This window comes from Haliotis cracherodii, unplaced genomic scaffold (genome assembly GCF_022045235.1).
Source record: "Haliotis cracherodii isolate W230 unplaced genomic scaffold, xgHalCrac1.p SCAF_3, whole genome shotgun sequence".
Classification (NCBI taxonomy): Eukaryota; Metazoa; Mollusca; class Gastropoda; order Lepetellida; family Haliotidae; genus Haliotis; species Haliotis cracherodii.
The window spans coordinates 48,779,941-48,796,424 of record NW_027266286.1 but is presented as its reverse complement, the minus strand read 5'-3'; the positions used below and the strand labels follow the sequence as shown (position 1 = coordinate 48,796,424).

General features: G+C 38.2%; 1 protein-coding gene and 1 pseudogene across 1 annotated transcript; one reads left to right on the top strand and one right to left on the bottom strand.

The window, feature by feature from the left end:
• Positions 1-401: 401 nt before the first annotated feature.
• On the bottom strand, positions 402-12,170 carry LOC139475493 (uncharacterized). The gene is made up of 10 exons (XM_071258692.1): positions 12,127-12,170; positions 8,726-8,859; positions 6,102-6,185; positions 5,773-5,835; positions 5,557-5,616; positions 4,958-5,017; positions 4,008-4,073; positions 3,184-3,482; positions 1,803-1,907; positions 402-920 (listed from the first exon to the last, which is right to left on the bottom strand). Exons 1-10 carry the CDS (start codon positions 12,168-12,170, stop codon positions 402-404), a joined length of 1,434 nt encoding a protein of 477 aa, XP_071114793.1.
• A 2,018-nt stretch (positions 12,171-14,188) lies between these two features.
• LOC139475492 (uncharacterized) lies at positions 14,189-15,308 on the top strand (annotated as a pseudogene).
• Positions 15,309-16,484: the final 1,176 nt, after the last annotated feature.

Here is a 16,484-nt window from a genome sequence, read left to right as displayed (position 1 = left end):
TTTTGTGCAAATTGTGTGAGTGCTACCGGAAAGGACAGGACACGCTTAGCCTTTTCCTGAACACCCAGTGTCATCACTGATTTTCAGTTATGCATTCATAACATTTCAGCAGCTATTTTGTCTGTTACGACCAATCGACGCTGTTTCGTTGGCTAATCGAGATTGTTTATTCTCTGGCGTTGACGTTTTATGTTTATTGAGCTAAGTTATACCCATTAGGATATAATGACTACGAAGACGGTCTTGTACCATCATAAACACATTTAATGTGCTGATTAATATACATTAAAAACACCCAACATGTCAGAATGGACCTACGCTACAATGACAACTGATCCTTCATAACGTGGTCCAACGAGACGAGATGGCCATTTGTCAATGAATTATCATATTTTCCTGTACTACTTTTTTTGCTCTTGTTCATGAAAGTAATTATCACGTTGACCACGCATGAACTTTACTTTTGGGTGCATGCCGTATGTCGAATAAAATGTAGATGTGTGACCGCGAAACAGTTTGGCAAGTATGATGTTGATAGCTGACTGATCAAATCGATGACACTTATTGTAATTGTGGATATTAGTATTACAGAACAAGTCAAGATGTGGGTCTCGGGGACACATACAATTGGGACTCATGGCACAGGCCACCCATGGTTTGACAACAGCCTCTCTTATCAGCAATTCGTTCCCAAACACCATGAATGTTGCTGGGTGTTCAAGGACTGGAGCGAGGCTGCAGATGTCCTCTTTCATGTACTTCATTGCAACCTGTAGAGTATGTTGTCCCACCGAATGCGCACCTGGGTAAATGACCATGCCACGTCTTTCTACGTCATCCAGCAGGGGTTTGATGACATTGTTTGAAAATCTAACAGAGGCGTCCATCCATACCAATATGTCTGCTTTAGGTAGGTTAGCCTGAAAACACAACTATTTACCTTTTTTGAGACATTCACAATTCACGAAGTATTACAATGCATCATCAAGATTTCGCGAGACAGAGATACTATCACCATTTCCAGTATTCGGTATATTTCTTTTTGGGTATGCTGTTTTGGTCAGTTTATCGTTTGGCAAAATTTGCAATGGTAAGGAGAAAGGTTTCAACCTTTAAGGATGGTATAGTTTGGTTGATTTGGTTTGGATTCTGCTCTTTCTGCAAAAAATTTATAGAGAGTCGTTCAACTTTTGCTCAAATGTTGTTTGATCAACGTTACCCCATTCTAGGCCCCGAAATAAAGCTTTTAAGTTTATGGTAGATATGTGGAGAACATGTATTAATTTGATGCATGAGTGACAAATGGGATTCCCTGTTTTGATCTCTACCAAATGTTTACGTGTTTGTTTATATAAACAATTAACTTGTCTGTGCATGTTTTTGTGACGGTGCCCTCCGTAGGGTAAGATACGGTCATCTTTTTTGCGAACACCTCCTATCATGTCTATGTTATGGTGATGCATACATGCTTATAATCAAATCGTTTTAACTGAGATGTCTTATGATTATGGAATATATAATATTTACACAATGTCTGCATTGTTTTCCTGACAGCATAAAGTGGCTTGCAAACCAACATGATGGTTGAAACATGTGGATAAACCTAGGTAGGTATATTTTCATTTGAAAAGTTACAGAAAGATAATTTTGTGTTTTTAATTCTAATTCCATTATCTTGTCCGCTCTTAAACTAATCTTGTCGTGTATTTGTGTTCATTTGATATTAGCTATAATCTTGTAGCTACTACTTGACATAATTAACCAAATGAATGTACGTAGTTTCATTACAACAAGGAACATACTTGCACAATCATTGGTTTCCACGTGTAGCATTTGAGATTCTGCAACCTGGACGGCATAAACTTCAACGGAAAGCTCCTCACTTCACAACGACAATGTTTCTGGAGCTGAAGGAATGAGAGAAAGTTACGAAATACGAAACAAATCGAAATGTTTCAACATATTAATTATCATAAAATACATACCAATCAAATGTATTTCTAATCTGGTACGTTGGTGCAAACATTTGGATGGGATGGGTTCGATTCTTGGAAATAATAGGCCACCCGTACCTCATGCTTGTCTACACATTCAATTGAGTGTTTCGGGCTGTTTTAATGTACCCCAATGTCATGGTGATGCTGTGGTGTTGATATTTGCTATTTTGTCAACTGGTTTGCCTGTCCAGGCTTGATTATTTGCAGTCTGTCTATGACTGCTACGAAAAGGGATTATGTTTACATTTTCTGGAGGACAGTGATTAGCTTTCATGTTCCATTTGTACATGTACTTAATGTTTTTATCTGCAGACAGTGATTTGTTTGGATTGCGAAGTGAAAGTTATATATTTGTTTGCATTATAGTTATGTATCCATACTGTGCACACGGTGGTTAGTCATAACTCTTGTGGCCCAAAGGCAAATTAAGGCAAGTATATGGGTGGTCGACCGTTATTTTTTGCATCTTCACGAGAACTGCTTGGAGTCAACTTATTAGAACTGTGATAAAACATCTCTGTATTCTCCAGTATATATCTACGGAGATGATTAGATAATCAAATAACATGTGGATGTATGTAACATGAACAACATAGCTTCCCGAACACTCAAATTATTGCCAGTTCTGTCTTCCAAAGTGAAACTCATCACTATTACTGCCTTCGAAGTGAACACAGTTGTACAGGTATCTGTTAAATGTGATGTTCAGGTAAAGTTTGCGTATGCATTTCATTGTCAGGTTCATGCATAAATAGGGATTGTAAGCTCTGAGGTTGATTTTGCAGTAGCTACTGATATATTGGTGTTGATATATGTCTGTGTATATGTGTATGTGTATTTGTAGATACTTGGTGGCATTTACTTGACTTTACTTGTCTACTGGTATGTTTTGCTTCTAATGTGCTATGAATATATAAATATAGTGTTGTTGTTGCTTTGTTCTCATTCCAAAGTGAACATATTATCGCGTTTGCATTGTTCGTGCCGTGTTAGGATATATATTGCTTTGCCGTTGCATGGAGAGGTTGAGCAAGTGACACTTGTGCCTATAAATATGCAGCCTTTCACATGCTACTCAGTTAACTGTAAGAGAGGGATGAAGCAATACAACCATATTCTTTCCGTGAATTTCTGGATTTGAGATTTAGAAGTTAGTTTCATAGTTAACAACCGTTACTGAAATCACCTGTTGTCGTTGCCATGCCAACAATCCGAGATCATAATATACAAATGTGTAGTTATCTATCAGTGGGAAGACATTCTGTTGGAGGTTCCTGATCAGACCCTGAGATTCATTGTAGTGGTTGCTGGAAGCGGCAGTAACGAACATTGCTCTCCTGCCGGTAGGGGGCTCTGGGAACAGCCCCATTAAGAGTCTGAGATCCTCGGGGTTCAGTCCTGTCATTGTGGACAAGACATTTTTCAGGCTTTCTTCGTCAGATGCAGGCTTGGGTTCGCGGCAACTGGATTCCACACAAGCTCTACCTGAAATGAAATTTATCAGATATAAAGCTAATCTGGAATAAATTTTGGTAGTGAATGCTGTTGAGGGATTATAAAATCAATATACCAAATGCTCCAGCTCATGTCGTCTACATTTCTTGATTTGTATTTTGTATTTAAAAGAATGTACATTTTATCCAAATTGCATGTAAAGACTCATATTTCGCCATCTGGTTATGTCAGTCCAGAAATGTTATGCTTGACATTCAGAGGAATTAATTGAATATGACATGTCGCTTGTCAACATCATGCGTGATCCATTTCCCCTGCTTTGAACTTAACAAGGTGTTTTCACGCCTTCCAACTGACTGGCACCTTCTATGAAAATTGTGTGAGTGGTGTGTGCTACCGTTAAAGCAGAGCATGTTTATTTTACCGAGCACCTCGGGGATTTTCATTGATCTATTCATATTATTTTTGATACTACTTTCCCTTTGCGCCCTTTGGAATATGTTTCAGCAGATTGTCAAGACTGAGTATTCTCTTGCGTTGGTGTTTTGTATTTACCTGCTTGGTTTTCCTTTTCACACGGTTTAACATCATTCACCTTCCATAGTCCTGCGGTTTGTAAATCTGTGGTGAAAATAAGAAAAACATGAGTTCGCAACAGTGCACGAACACTTTCTTAATCGCCCTTATTATCGTTCTGCAACTTATTCAAATTACCTGTTGTGAGGCGTATTACCAATTTGCAGACGGTTTCCAATTGAAAACCTGAACAAGTATTGACGGAGGAAAAAACACGGAACACGCAACACAAGTCAAGTTTATTCCTAAATCTATACTTTGACTAAACATCTCAACAACCAAATGACTAAAGACGCGCTCGCTGCTAGCCTAACATGAAGGCAATATTTTCACAGGCGATAATTTACAATACGTGACAAATTTACGACTTCCTGTACCTGTTGTTGTCTAACAAATTTGACCAAGGCGATGAACTTCATGCAAGTGTTGAGTATAAAACCAGATTACTATCGGGCGTTCTGGTGTTTCGTTTCATGTCGGCGGACCGCCTCCGCGTCATGCCAAAAGACGTTAAAAGATGGTACTTGATGGTAGACTGCCTGGCGCTCGGTATTAAACACACACTCGAAATAGGGAATTGTACAGAACATCAATCCCACGTACGCCTCTTGACCCACACTTTGGTGTCAAATATATTTACACAATGTAAATCATTTGTGTCAATATGCACTTTTGCGTTGTGTTTAATTAAATATCATAAAATGTGAGACAAGGGTATCTGACGAAGCTAATGGGATAATTCGAAAGACATTAGATACGTCCCATAACAGGTAAGATCGAAGTAATTTGATATCTGGTTTTCTCAAGAATATCTGGTTATTCGGTCTCCAGTAATTTAAGGTCTGGATGTAAATACGGTCTATTGTTCTTTGTTCAGTGTTTTTATCATAACTGCTATCGAGTGGTTAAACTTGTTCAGGTTACCTTACCGTTTAATTTCTTTTCGTAGTTTCTCAACATGACATCAAAGCTGACATTCTTTAATGGAACTGAAAAGAAACAATATTTTTTATTATCAAGACCAATTCATTTCAAGTTCTTTCTCCTGAATGACAGTTATGCAGCATTTCTATTTCTGTTCAAATTACAATTACACCCAACAAACTTATGATATAATAAATGATATGGCGATCGCCGGATTATTCATTGATTGTGTTGGGGTGAGTCGTTAATTGGGTTAGTAAGAGATACAGTATGAAAGGGACAGTGAGATAGCCGAGTGGTTTATAATTAAGTGTTCCCGTCACACCGAGGACCCTGCTCTGATTCCCAACATTCCCTATTATATGGGCGTGCCTGTGTTCGAATCCAAGATTTGCCCAGATTATCATTCCGGGATTGTCAGAGCCATATCAATGCTTGTGAGTTTCATCAAAATGGTTAAAGGGGGACCTTCATCCCTTAAGCTGAAAAGTGTCAAGAGTGGCGTTAAACCAAACTCTCTCAATCGCTCATAAACATTGCTCTATTGCGCTTGGTCTTTTTTCAGGTCAAATACCTGGACTATTCGGAGCACCACTTAACGTACCTTTTATAATGCTGGAAACACCTCTCAGCAACACAGAGAAGCTGACATTCCCAAGGGGAACTGGAAAACAATCAGGTTAATTTAATAATATCAAACCTTCCAATCCAAATTAAGTTAACTAGAATATATCATATTGGTTATATATACATTATGCATGTGTGTGTGTGCATATGCATGCAAGAGTATCTGTCTTTGGACAGGACTGTCACGTGTTACCTGATTTTCTTTCCCCTTGTAGATCTGCAAGATGTGTACATTCGTTGACATGTGTTGTTTCGTCTGAAACCAAAAACAACCTAGAGTCGATCGCGATTTCATGTCTGGTGTAAATAGTAGCAATAAGGTCATAGTAAAACTAAGTCCTTTTTCGCCCAAATATAAAAGAAATAACTGAATTGTTGAAAACGAATTGCTGAACAAAAATTAATGTACACATATATGTGTAGAAGTTGATTTACGGAATCATTTTTATTGAATAACGATTATTGATGTTTAAAGGACAAAAGTGCTACAGCTGTCAGTTCGAGTTCAGAAACACTACTCACATGTCCATACATATGCGCCTGCATACGTTTTGATGTTATTCCTGAAGACAATGACAGCAGCCAACAATATCACAACAGCTACACCTGGAACAGTTAACCTCCACATTATTACTTTCACACAAGTTCCATATGTAAATAGTTTTTTTTATATAAAGAACGTATAATTATACAAATGTTGCTCCAATTTATATGTGCATTGACACCGTTCACCAATTCGAAGATTCCCAAAGTCCGGGATTCGAACCCATATCTCTAGAGTGAGCACCTAATCGCCAGTCAGCGATATTACCCACTCAGCCACCGGGAGGTCCACAAAATGAAAGTTCGACAACTGGTAGTCTAGATCACGAACTTTGTTTACCTCTCTGACAAGTAAAATGAAAGTAAACTCATTTTTCATTAATTTTATAATATACGTGAATAGCTTCAACATTTCTTATTAAACGGATATGTATAAACTCTCACTAACTGTTCAGTAACATTCATGTTAATATTCAAGTAAGTTTACAAGTTCTTTGTGTGTGTGGCGTGCGTGCATACACATATAGAAGCAACAAATGTGTTATGACCAGGGATAATTTGTAATCCATCCGCGACAGTGAAAGCATGTCCTAAAGATTTGTTTTACCATTTATACATCTAGTGTGTCAATGCGCATTATTAAATATACATCAAGATAGGGCGGCATATACATATTTGTAAAACCATAACAAAACCATGGAGAGTAGCCAGGACATTTCCTCGAATATCTCCAATATTCAATATCGTGATTAGTTATGTGACAAAACATTGGCCAATGTGTTTATTCGGTAAACAAAGATCCGGGCTGACAGAGGCTGAATGTCCTTCAACAAACACACGTTGTGCTGATCACAGCAGGTGACATTCTAACCTCTGTTGGAATAACGCAGTTGTTAGGCTAATAACGAACTAGCACTTGTTTGACAGACAGAAAAGGAAAGGAGATGAGAGAAACATGATACTTCACGATTATATATATCCTATTAATGATACACTTTTTGTGTAGATGTCTACCGGAAAACTAATTATTTCATTACAAATGTAAAACCTTGAAACGTTCATTCTCCCTACCTAACACACAGGGACAAGTCACCACCCCTTGTATTTGGGACATAAAGAGTAGTCTCTTTTTTTGCAAAATCTTAAAAAATATAAACAAAAGAAACAAAAAATATTTATTTATTATTATTTAAAAAATTTGTATTATGCATGTAGATATGGTTACATACAAAATCAACTTCAGCAACAAATATTCTTGAAAACTTCGAGACTGCTGTTGGAAGCAACAGAATGCACGCTGATTTAGTAACAAAAATTGCGCATTGCAAAACGAGTTGACTGAGAAATTGACTGTTTGTAACGAAACATTTTCAAAAGAATAACAAACACCATGGAGTGAAATTAACTTCATAAATGACCGTCTGTCATTATTTTGCATTGTTAATGTGGAATTAACGTAAAAAGGAAGTCAACAGTTTGTTAAGTGCCCAGACACTTACGATAAAGGGAGACACTTAAGTATGTAATAAACGTATTTATCATAATATGGTTAATTATGCAACATAAAAGTCGACAAGGAATAGAGAATAAAGAATATCATGAGAACTATGGAGATGATGATATTTTAGACGACACAGAACTTTGTACGCGTATTGCGCGATTGAAAAATGGATTCTGGTAAGATGAAGTATTATTTCGATGAGACCCGTTCCTACCGCTCCACCCAAACATAACCAGACTGGTATACAGGTATCAGAGGACGGAAGGCAATCTGCAGAATGAAGGCGTCTAATTAACTTCAAGATTCTAAATTCGGAGCTGCTTTAAACTCGTCAGAATGTAAGGTTTCTACAAGTTTTGCTGAGATAATTGTAATGATACGGAGTTACCTCCCCTTATCTTACATTCGACATCTGGCGAGAGGTCGATAACTTCCCATGTGCTGTTTTCAATGCTAATGGTCACAAAATTGATAACTTCTTCGTCTGATTCTCTGCATCCGCTCCGATTTAAAAAAAACCCCAACAAATTGTTCTGTCAGACGTTTCTTCCATTCATGACATGTGTATGGTATTGTAGACGTCACGGCCAACGCACTATGTATTCTATCATTATTTTAGTGGATATTCGATTCTGATTGGCTAATAAGAGGTTCGAATCTACGACTGACTACCTACTTTCTCTGCAGCTTTGCCGTAGCGGAATTTAATATAAACACGAACGAACTTATTTATCGCCATCTTCGGTTGAAGATTTGAACCAATAATAACACTAAAGCAAAGCAGATAATCCGTATCAAGTTAACATCAGGATATTGTTTTTCATGTGGCAACAGATTAAAACAAACATTAGGGCAAATGAAAGCCAAAACCTTAAATTCGTACTTCTTGAAGACATTGTTCCAAGTCGAACTAAGTCATGAAGTCGAGCGCGCTGTGACGTGACATTCCACACAACCCCAAAACCAACAACCGTCAAAAATGTCGAGTCGCAGACTACAAAACCAGTAACAGAAATTGTCAAACTCACAAACGGAAAAGAAATTATTGAAAAAAAAACAGCAAAAAGAAACAGCTGCAAACACCGAAGGAATTTAGAGGTACCAGTTGGGGTCCATAACTCATTTGGTCCTCTGGACATGGAGGTAACTCCATCTCCACATGAAACCGATATGAGTACTACAAAGTCTTCCTCACGTTCGCGTGACATTTCTCCTTTGGACGCACCACCATGAACCCTAAAAACATAATACAATGAAATTGCAGAGGTCTTAAAAGCATCTTAATGAAATACAACTTTTAATCCAAGATTTTAAACCGTCAGCTTTCTGTCTCGAAGAAACAAATCTTATAAAACACAGATCTATCAGATATCCGTCAGTACAGTACTTACCACTCGTTTTCCCCTTCTGGTGATAAAACTAAAGGAGGTTATTTTGAAGCAGAACATAATCCATAGCCCTGTTCCACTCAACATTACTCTACAGGCTGTTGCTGTCCGTGTTACTTTGAACAGAGTGTTTACACTGTGTTCACTGTTCTTCCGCCTTCCTCAACTATCTGTCAATCAAATCTTCAGACTTTGCAGGCTCAGCTCCCGAAGCCCCGTATCATCATTGGCTATTTAAACGATCATAATCCTCTATGGGGGAAGTACTGATACGAATAATGACAAAGTATTTGAAGATTTTATCTCACACAATGATTTATGCATCGTCAATGATGGTTCCAATACCTATCTGCATCTGAGTCAAATATTTGAAATCAATTCAAATGGTCGGTCCATGATGATATTTGTGGAAGTGACTAGTTTCCAACAATACTTACAACTATTAATCCGTCTGATGAACCACATTGAACAAGTTGGAACTTTACAAAGGCCAGCTGGTCTTTATTCCAAACACTGTGTACGGAAAAACTAAAACCTGAAAGTTTCAGGAATGTTCCTGATCCTATACAACTTTTTGCAGATATACTAAATGCTATAAAAGACGAAAGCATTCCTAAGTCCTCTGCAAACCCTCATATACGTAAACCATGGTTTGATAATAATTTTAAACTAGGAAAAATAGGAAGAAAGACGAGAAATATTTCCGCCGACATTGTCCACAACGTTAACGCGATACCTACCTTTCAACATAATAAAGGTCAATTCTGGAGGAACTATGTATCAAAAATCAATCCAAGCACACCAATGTCCCAGGTGTGGAACACGATTCAAAAGATTAAGGGCAAAGGATCTAAATCTCAAAGATGGGAATACACTTTTAACTACTAAATCTGAAATTGCCAACAAACTTGTTGACACTTTTGCAAACCATTTCTCCTCATCAAACTATAGCTATAAACCTCAAATTCAGAGGTTTCAAAAACAGCAGACAAAAGAAACAAATCAACTCTAACTATGATAATGGTGAGGACCATAACGAAACATTTTCACTCGATGAATCATCTATTTACCTAGGGCAAGCTCATGACACTGCAGCAGTCCTGAGCCGACAACATCCACTATCAACTCCTGAAACACTTGCCCGATTCATGTTTGGAAACGTTACTGAATATATTTGATGAAATATGGACAACCGGAAATTCTCCTCCTTCGTGGCACAATGCTATTATTATTCCTATTCCAAAGCCTGGACGGGATCATACAGATCCATCCAATTACCGTCCAATCATTAACTAGAGGCGTTTGTAAAACCATGGAGCGCATGGTCAACAATAGATTAGTCTTGTATCTGGAAACCAATAACCTCCTGAGTGACATCCAGAGTGGTTTCCGAAAAAAACCCAGAAGAACCATTGACCATTTGGTGCGTTTAGAATCATTTATTAAAAATTATATTGTCAACAAACAACATACTGTATCAATCTTGTTCAAACTAGAGAAGGCATATGATACAATTTGGAAACATGGTATTTTAAAAGATTTGCATGAATTTTGATTGAGGGGCAGATTACCTCAGTTCACATCTCAATTTTTAAACAACAGACAATTTCAAGTACGAGTGGACTCTACCCTGTCTGGTCATTTCGATCAAGATCAGGGCGTCCCCAAGGCAGCATACTATCAGTCACACTTTTCAGAATAAAAAATAACAGTGTCACTAAAGTATTAAACAATACCTTTGATGGTTCACTGACGATTTCAACATTTCTTGTCGTGGTAAGAATATGAATACAATAGAAAGACAGCTACAGCTCTGTATTAACAAAATTCAAAAATGGGCCAACGAAAACGGTTTTAAATTCTTTAAATCAAATCAAACTGTGAACAGTTTGTAATTGGAGGCCGACGAACCTTCACTTGAACAGCACTGCATTAAACTTTTACTGCATTTCGTCACTAAATGGCACTCAAATAAATCAAATCCAGCATACAATTGTGCTTTCCACCCTCAGTATGAAAACCTGTTTCAAAATCTATCAAACCTGGTTCTACCACGTGGAATCAGAATTCAACCACACATCACCGCAGCTAAACTTGATCTTCTGTCTTCCCCTCCCTGGCAGATGGTGAAGCCAGAGGTAGACCTCACTCTGACCCAAATAAAAAAATCCTAAAACAAAGCCTTTGGTTTATGTGACTTTTGCTGGTTGCCAATTCGTGTAGGCATTATAAGTAACTCAAAAGCCGATGCTGCAGCTAAGGCAGTTCTTGATAAACCGTTATCTCCACTGCTTATCCCGTAGAGCGATTTCAAACCATGAGGCCTGTGGCGTTAATTTCACGTATAATAGACATATTTCGAAGGTTGATTTTGATGACATTATCGTGCCAATGGCGCAGATGATTGTTTGAAATGTCAGATATATGTTTGAAATTGATGAAAACTTGATTGGGTAGGCACTGGCTGACAGACATTTTCCTGAACAATTGTAATTGATGGACCATTGCCTTAATTATCGACAGCTGAAATGTACGTGACCATGGAGATATAACATATAATCCAGTATGATGATAATTCCCAGTGTAACGCACTCTCTATAATCTTTACAGTTGACTAATGCACAAAGCTCACATTTGAAAGTATATTAACAATACTACTACGTTAAGTGATTTCATAAGTAGTCAAATATAATCGATAGCACTTGTTCCCTGTAACTGGGAATGACTGAGTGTATTACGTATACAAAAGTTCCTTCTGTAACTGTATTGTTTATGCAATTATGCAAATGTTCCGCCTGAGAATTGAGTTTACGACGTATTTTCAATATTTCAAATCAGCATTCCGTCAGGAAACTGCAGGTATAATGTGTACATCACTCAGAATGGCGATCTGGACACGCTATGCAGAGCTGTGTCCATGAATGGAATCTGGATTTGCACATAAAATCCAGCGGTAAACGCCTAAGAACTGCATATTTTAACGTTTCTCGCACAATAAGCTGATAACGATAGTATTACTGACGAACTGCTCGAAACCCACCTCCTCAATAATTAAAGCTGATTGTTGAAGATCAAGGGTTCCCATATCTCGACTAGTCTTCATGACGTTACTTACATGCACTTGTGCAGGAAAACATTATTTTTGAGTCCCATAGCCATGGTTATTTATATACTTGACAATTTTAATTATTTTCTACTTTTAACACACGCCTCTAAATGGTATGCCAATAAAGGTGCTCCTACAACATGGTGTCTGATTTCTGCTTGTACGTATGTGCATTATCACAATTAAAATATTTGAGCTTCTCAAAAATATCAACCTCATCGATCTCATGGAAACGATAAATAATGACAGATGTGTATGAATCAATCCATCGTCCATAGCTTGCAAAATAGTATTATAATAATAGTATTTTACTTGCAAAATGATTGATCATATGGACCAATATTGTCCCAAGCAGTGTGTGTGTGGTCGTGTGTTTGTGTGTGTGTGTGTGTGTGTGTGTGTGTGTGTGTGTGTGTGTGTGTGTAATAATATTGATAATCATGGAATATAGAACTCAAGTTAATAAATATAGTTGTATGCCGCTTCATCCATTTGTTGTAAATATTGATGTATCCATGTACATAAACGTTCGTTATAATTATAAAACCAGAATATCATCTACTCGCAACATGCTATATCTTGTTGTCCTCCGAATTGCATTAAACGGGGGGCAGCGTTTGTCCCCTGAGCAATTATATTATTTCGATCAGTACCAATAATTAGTACAAATACACTTGTAAATTGCACATATTCCGTGATGTTTTTTCGTCAGATAATTGTATTTTGTTTTTTGGTATAAGAGACTTATACACAACATTTAATGGATTACGTTTAGAAATATATTCCAAAACGGATAAATATCGTTCCATTCCTTTCAATGTCGTCGAAGATGAATTTAACTTTTTACTTGTATGTTGTAAACATGATAAGTTAAGGAAATGATATATGGAACAAAAATACTATGTTCCACCAAGCAAATAAAAGTTTACCTCTTTGATATCACATGTTGGCAAAACGGCTATACGAAATTTATCTCTATTTATATACCATGCAATGTTATTGAGAAATGAATGCTTGTAACATTATAACTGCTTCCACATTGTCATGTATTCTGTACTATGGGTCTGTGGCCGTACAGTTATATATGAATAAACTGAAATGATATATAACAGTAACAGAAAATAACACGATAAATGTGGTTTTAGATACTCACTCAAAATATGTTTTGCTCTAACTCTTCTAATCATCCCACAAAGCATCTTCGCAAACGAGATAAGGTGTGAAAACTGTGAAAACTGCGAAGACCACAAGCACTGTGCAAACGTTATCAGGGACTAGTTTGAAGTTGTTTGCTATTGTAGAATAAGCCTTTCACCTGTTACACGAGATTTCGTTTACCGTAGTTACAGTAAGGAATGACATATTTTCGATTAGTGGATGAAAACGTAGAAAAATATATTATCATGAAAACCCTTGGACTACGTTTGACAAATACATGTAGGTAGCCTGTGGGGACCACCCTCGGTGGAATGTGTCCCTGGACCCCTCTTCTGGTCGTAATAGGCGACCTGTTTGCCATGGGTTGCGTTTCAGTGTCAGCAGAGGAAGGGAGTCTGGTGGTTGAGGGCGACGGCAATGGTGTTAAAAAAAGTCCCTTTGTCCAACCGACCACTTTGACTCTTACTTTGCCAAGACGGGTGGTAGGATGGGCCCGGTCTTATAAATCGGCTGGCCATGCCAAGCCATGTGCGTCAATATCTTGTCAAAATGTTTGTCAAAATGTTGAAATAATTTGTTTTAGTCTTGGCCAAATGATGTTTTAAATTCAAATGTGCTCCGTGGTGGGCAGGAGACAGGTTTGCAACAAACAAAAACAAACAAACAAAACAAAGCAAAAAGGAAAACAAAAACCCAATAAGACACTCAGACACTGATTTTAAACTTGATTCATTTGATGATGAAATAGTGACAAGGTTATTGTCACAGAAATTAATACAGTAAACTTCGGTTATAACGAACACGGTCATAACGAACTAACGGATATAACGAACGTAACCGTGCCCCTGAGGATAGCCAGAAGGTACGGTTTATGGGCACCCCGAGGAAGAGACCGAGAGAAGAATCAACCCCGATGCACACCCTCTACAACGACGAACTCTCCAACTTGAACAACGACGAGACAGGAATGATGCCATCCTTCCCCACCATGAGCAGCGCGTTGTACCGGCACAGACAGAAGACGATTCCTGTTTTGCCACAGACAAGATCGGAGGTGGATCTTCAGGATTCCTTGACGCAGCCAGAAGATGGACGACCCTTCCTCCTGTTTGCAGACGGTGATGATGACAAGATTCTGGCGTTTGGCAGTCTAGAGAGTCTCGAGGCCTTGCAGTCATCTGAGATTCTATACATGGATGGAACGTTCACTACCTGCCCTGGACAGTGGAATCAAGTGTACATCATCCATGCAAGACTCGGAGACCTATCCCCTCATCTTCGCCTTACTCCCCGACCGTCAGACAGACACCTACTCAAGACTCTTCAGGCTACTCAAGGATGAAGTTCAACAGAGACTAAACAGACCACTTGCCCCGTCATGCATCCAGACAGACTTTGAGATGGCTGCTATTCGTGCTGTCCAAGTCGTGTTTCCTACTGCCGATGTGAAGGGATGTTTCTTCCATTACTGCCAGGCGATATGGAGGAAGGTCCAGGATCTGGGACTAGCTGTCGCGTATCGAGAAGATCCTGAAGTCTTCAAGTGGATAAGAGCAGCTGGCCTACCCCTACTCCCCCAGAACAAGATCCAGGACACGTGGGTTGACGCAATGGACAACACACCAGATGTACCAAGAGCTGTCGCCTTCAACGACTACATCGTCACTACCTGGGTCGTCCACGGAGCACGATTCCCCCTACCACTGTGGAACCATCACGGTACAACACGTCCCAGGACGAACAACAACCTGGAAGGCTTTCATAACCGACTCAACCGAGTTCTTCCTCACCGACACCCCAACATCTACCGATTTGTGGAGGTAGTCAGGAAGGTGGAACAGGCAGAACGAGCTAAGATTTTACAGCTCGACTTTGGAGCAGCTCCAAGAGGCAGGAAGAGAGTGTACAGAGAGGTGGAGAACCGTCTCTGCCGCCTGAAGGACGAGTTGAATAGAGGTGAAATCCCCAAAGCAGTTTCTAGATGCGGTTGGCCATCTCCTCAGGCTGGGATAAGGAGTGAATTCAACATTTGAGATGACATTTATGATAATGTATTATGAATTTTGAAAAATGAACATTTTAATAATTATAATGTATTATGAATTTTGAATAATATCGTAATCGTAATTAGATATTTATCTCAATCTATTCGTGTTTCTTGGGTTGTTCCATTGTATGAAATAGGTAACAGACTATGGATTAGCAGTGCCATGGACCGTGAACTTCGTTGTCTTAAGCTGTAGGGGAAATGGGATGTAGGGGTTTGGGGAGGTTACCAATCCTACATCACAGGACTAAGTACATAGTTTGTTGAATGTTATTTCGTGATTACACAAATTGCATAACACAATCCCTGAGGACAAACCCAAATGGCCCGTCCCTTTGTGACAGGCGTTAATTAGAGAATGTATTGCCACCACATTATGTCCAGGCACTTTTATGACATGTTATGAACCTAGTCAGTCCCTGGGTCTGTAACAACAACATTGGTCTAATAAAATCAAAGTAACATAAATGTTACGTAATTCGTATTAAAAAATTGACTGAAAAAATATGACATGAATATAATTGCCCATTTGGGGATAATATAATATTGGGAAAATATACTTAAAAGTCCATGATGAAAGAATTTCAGAATCAACTGTTTCTTGTATTTATGGCCGACTTCACACAAACTGAAAAATTAAACATATGTTTATAAACCTATATTTACATGCATGACACCTAAATTAACATGAAATAATAATAGTGATTATGTTTGTTAATTTGTACATTTCGTTGTTATTGGTATCCTGAGGATGTTATAATTATACACGTGTTCTGATCTTATTTGACGTAGAATTCATGAACTGGTTGAGTGACTTTCTTCCATCAGTGTGAAAGGATCCGGATTACCCACACATATAACCTAAATCCTTTGTCAAACAGAAAGAAGTCATATAGATATCATATCTAACTGGTAGTAAAAGTTCACTATCAATCTCCTCTGATAACAAACTGTTACATTTAATATCCCAAAGCACCAATACTCAGTATGCTCATGGAGTAATTATCAGAAACTCGAATAATATCCTGTCTACATGGTCACACCCGGTGATTGTTAAGATATTCAGACAATATGGCAGTCCCCACCAAGCTTCCTATATACATATTTTATCAAATAATACAAACATACATTAAAACAGAACAAAAACGATTGGCCAACAGTT

Coding starts and splice junctions, on each gene's coding strand:
- LOC139475493 (XM_071258692.1), bottom strand. CDS start 12,170: ATGGCTATGGGACTCAAAAATAATGTTTTCCTGCACAAGTGCAT. Junction 5,836..6,101: donor AGGCGCATATGTATGGACAT/GTGAGTAGTGTT, acceptor TTTTGGTTTCAG/ACGAAACAACACATGTCAAC. Junction 3,483..4,007: donor TGAAAAGGAAAACCAAGCAG/GTAAATACAAAA, acceptor ATTTCATTTCAG/GTAGAGCTTGTGTGGAATCC.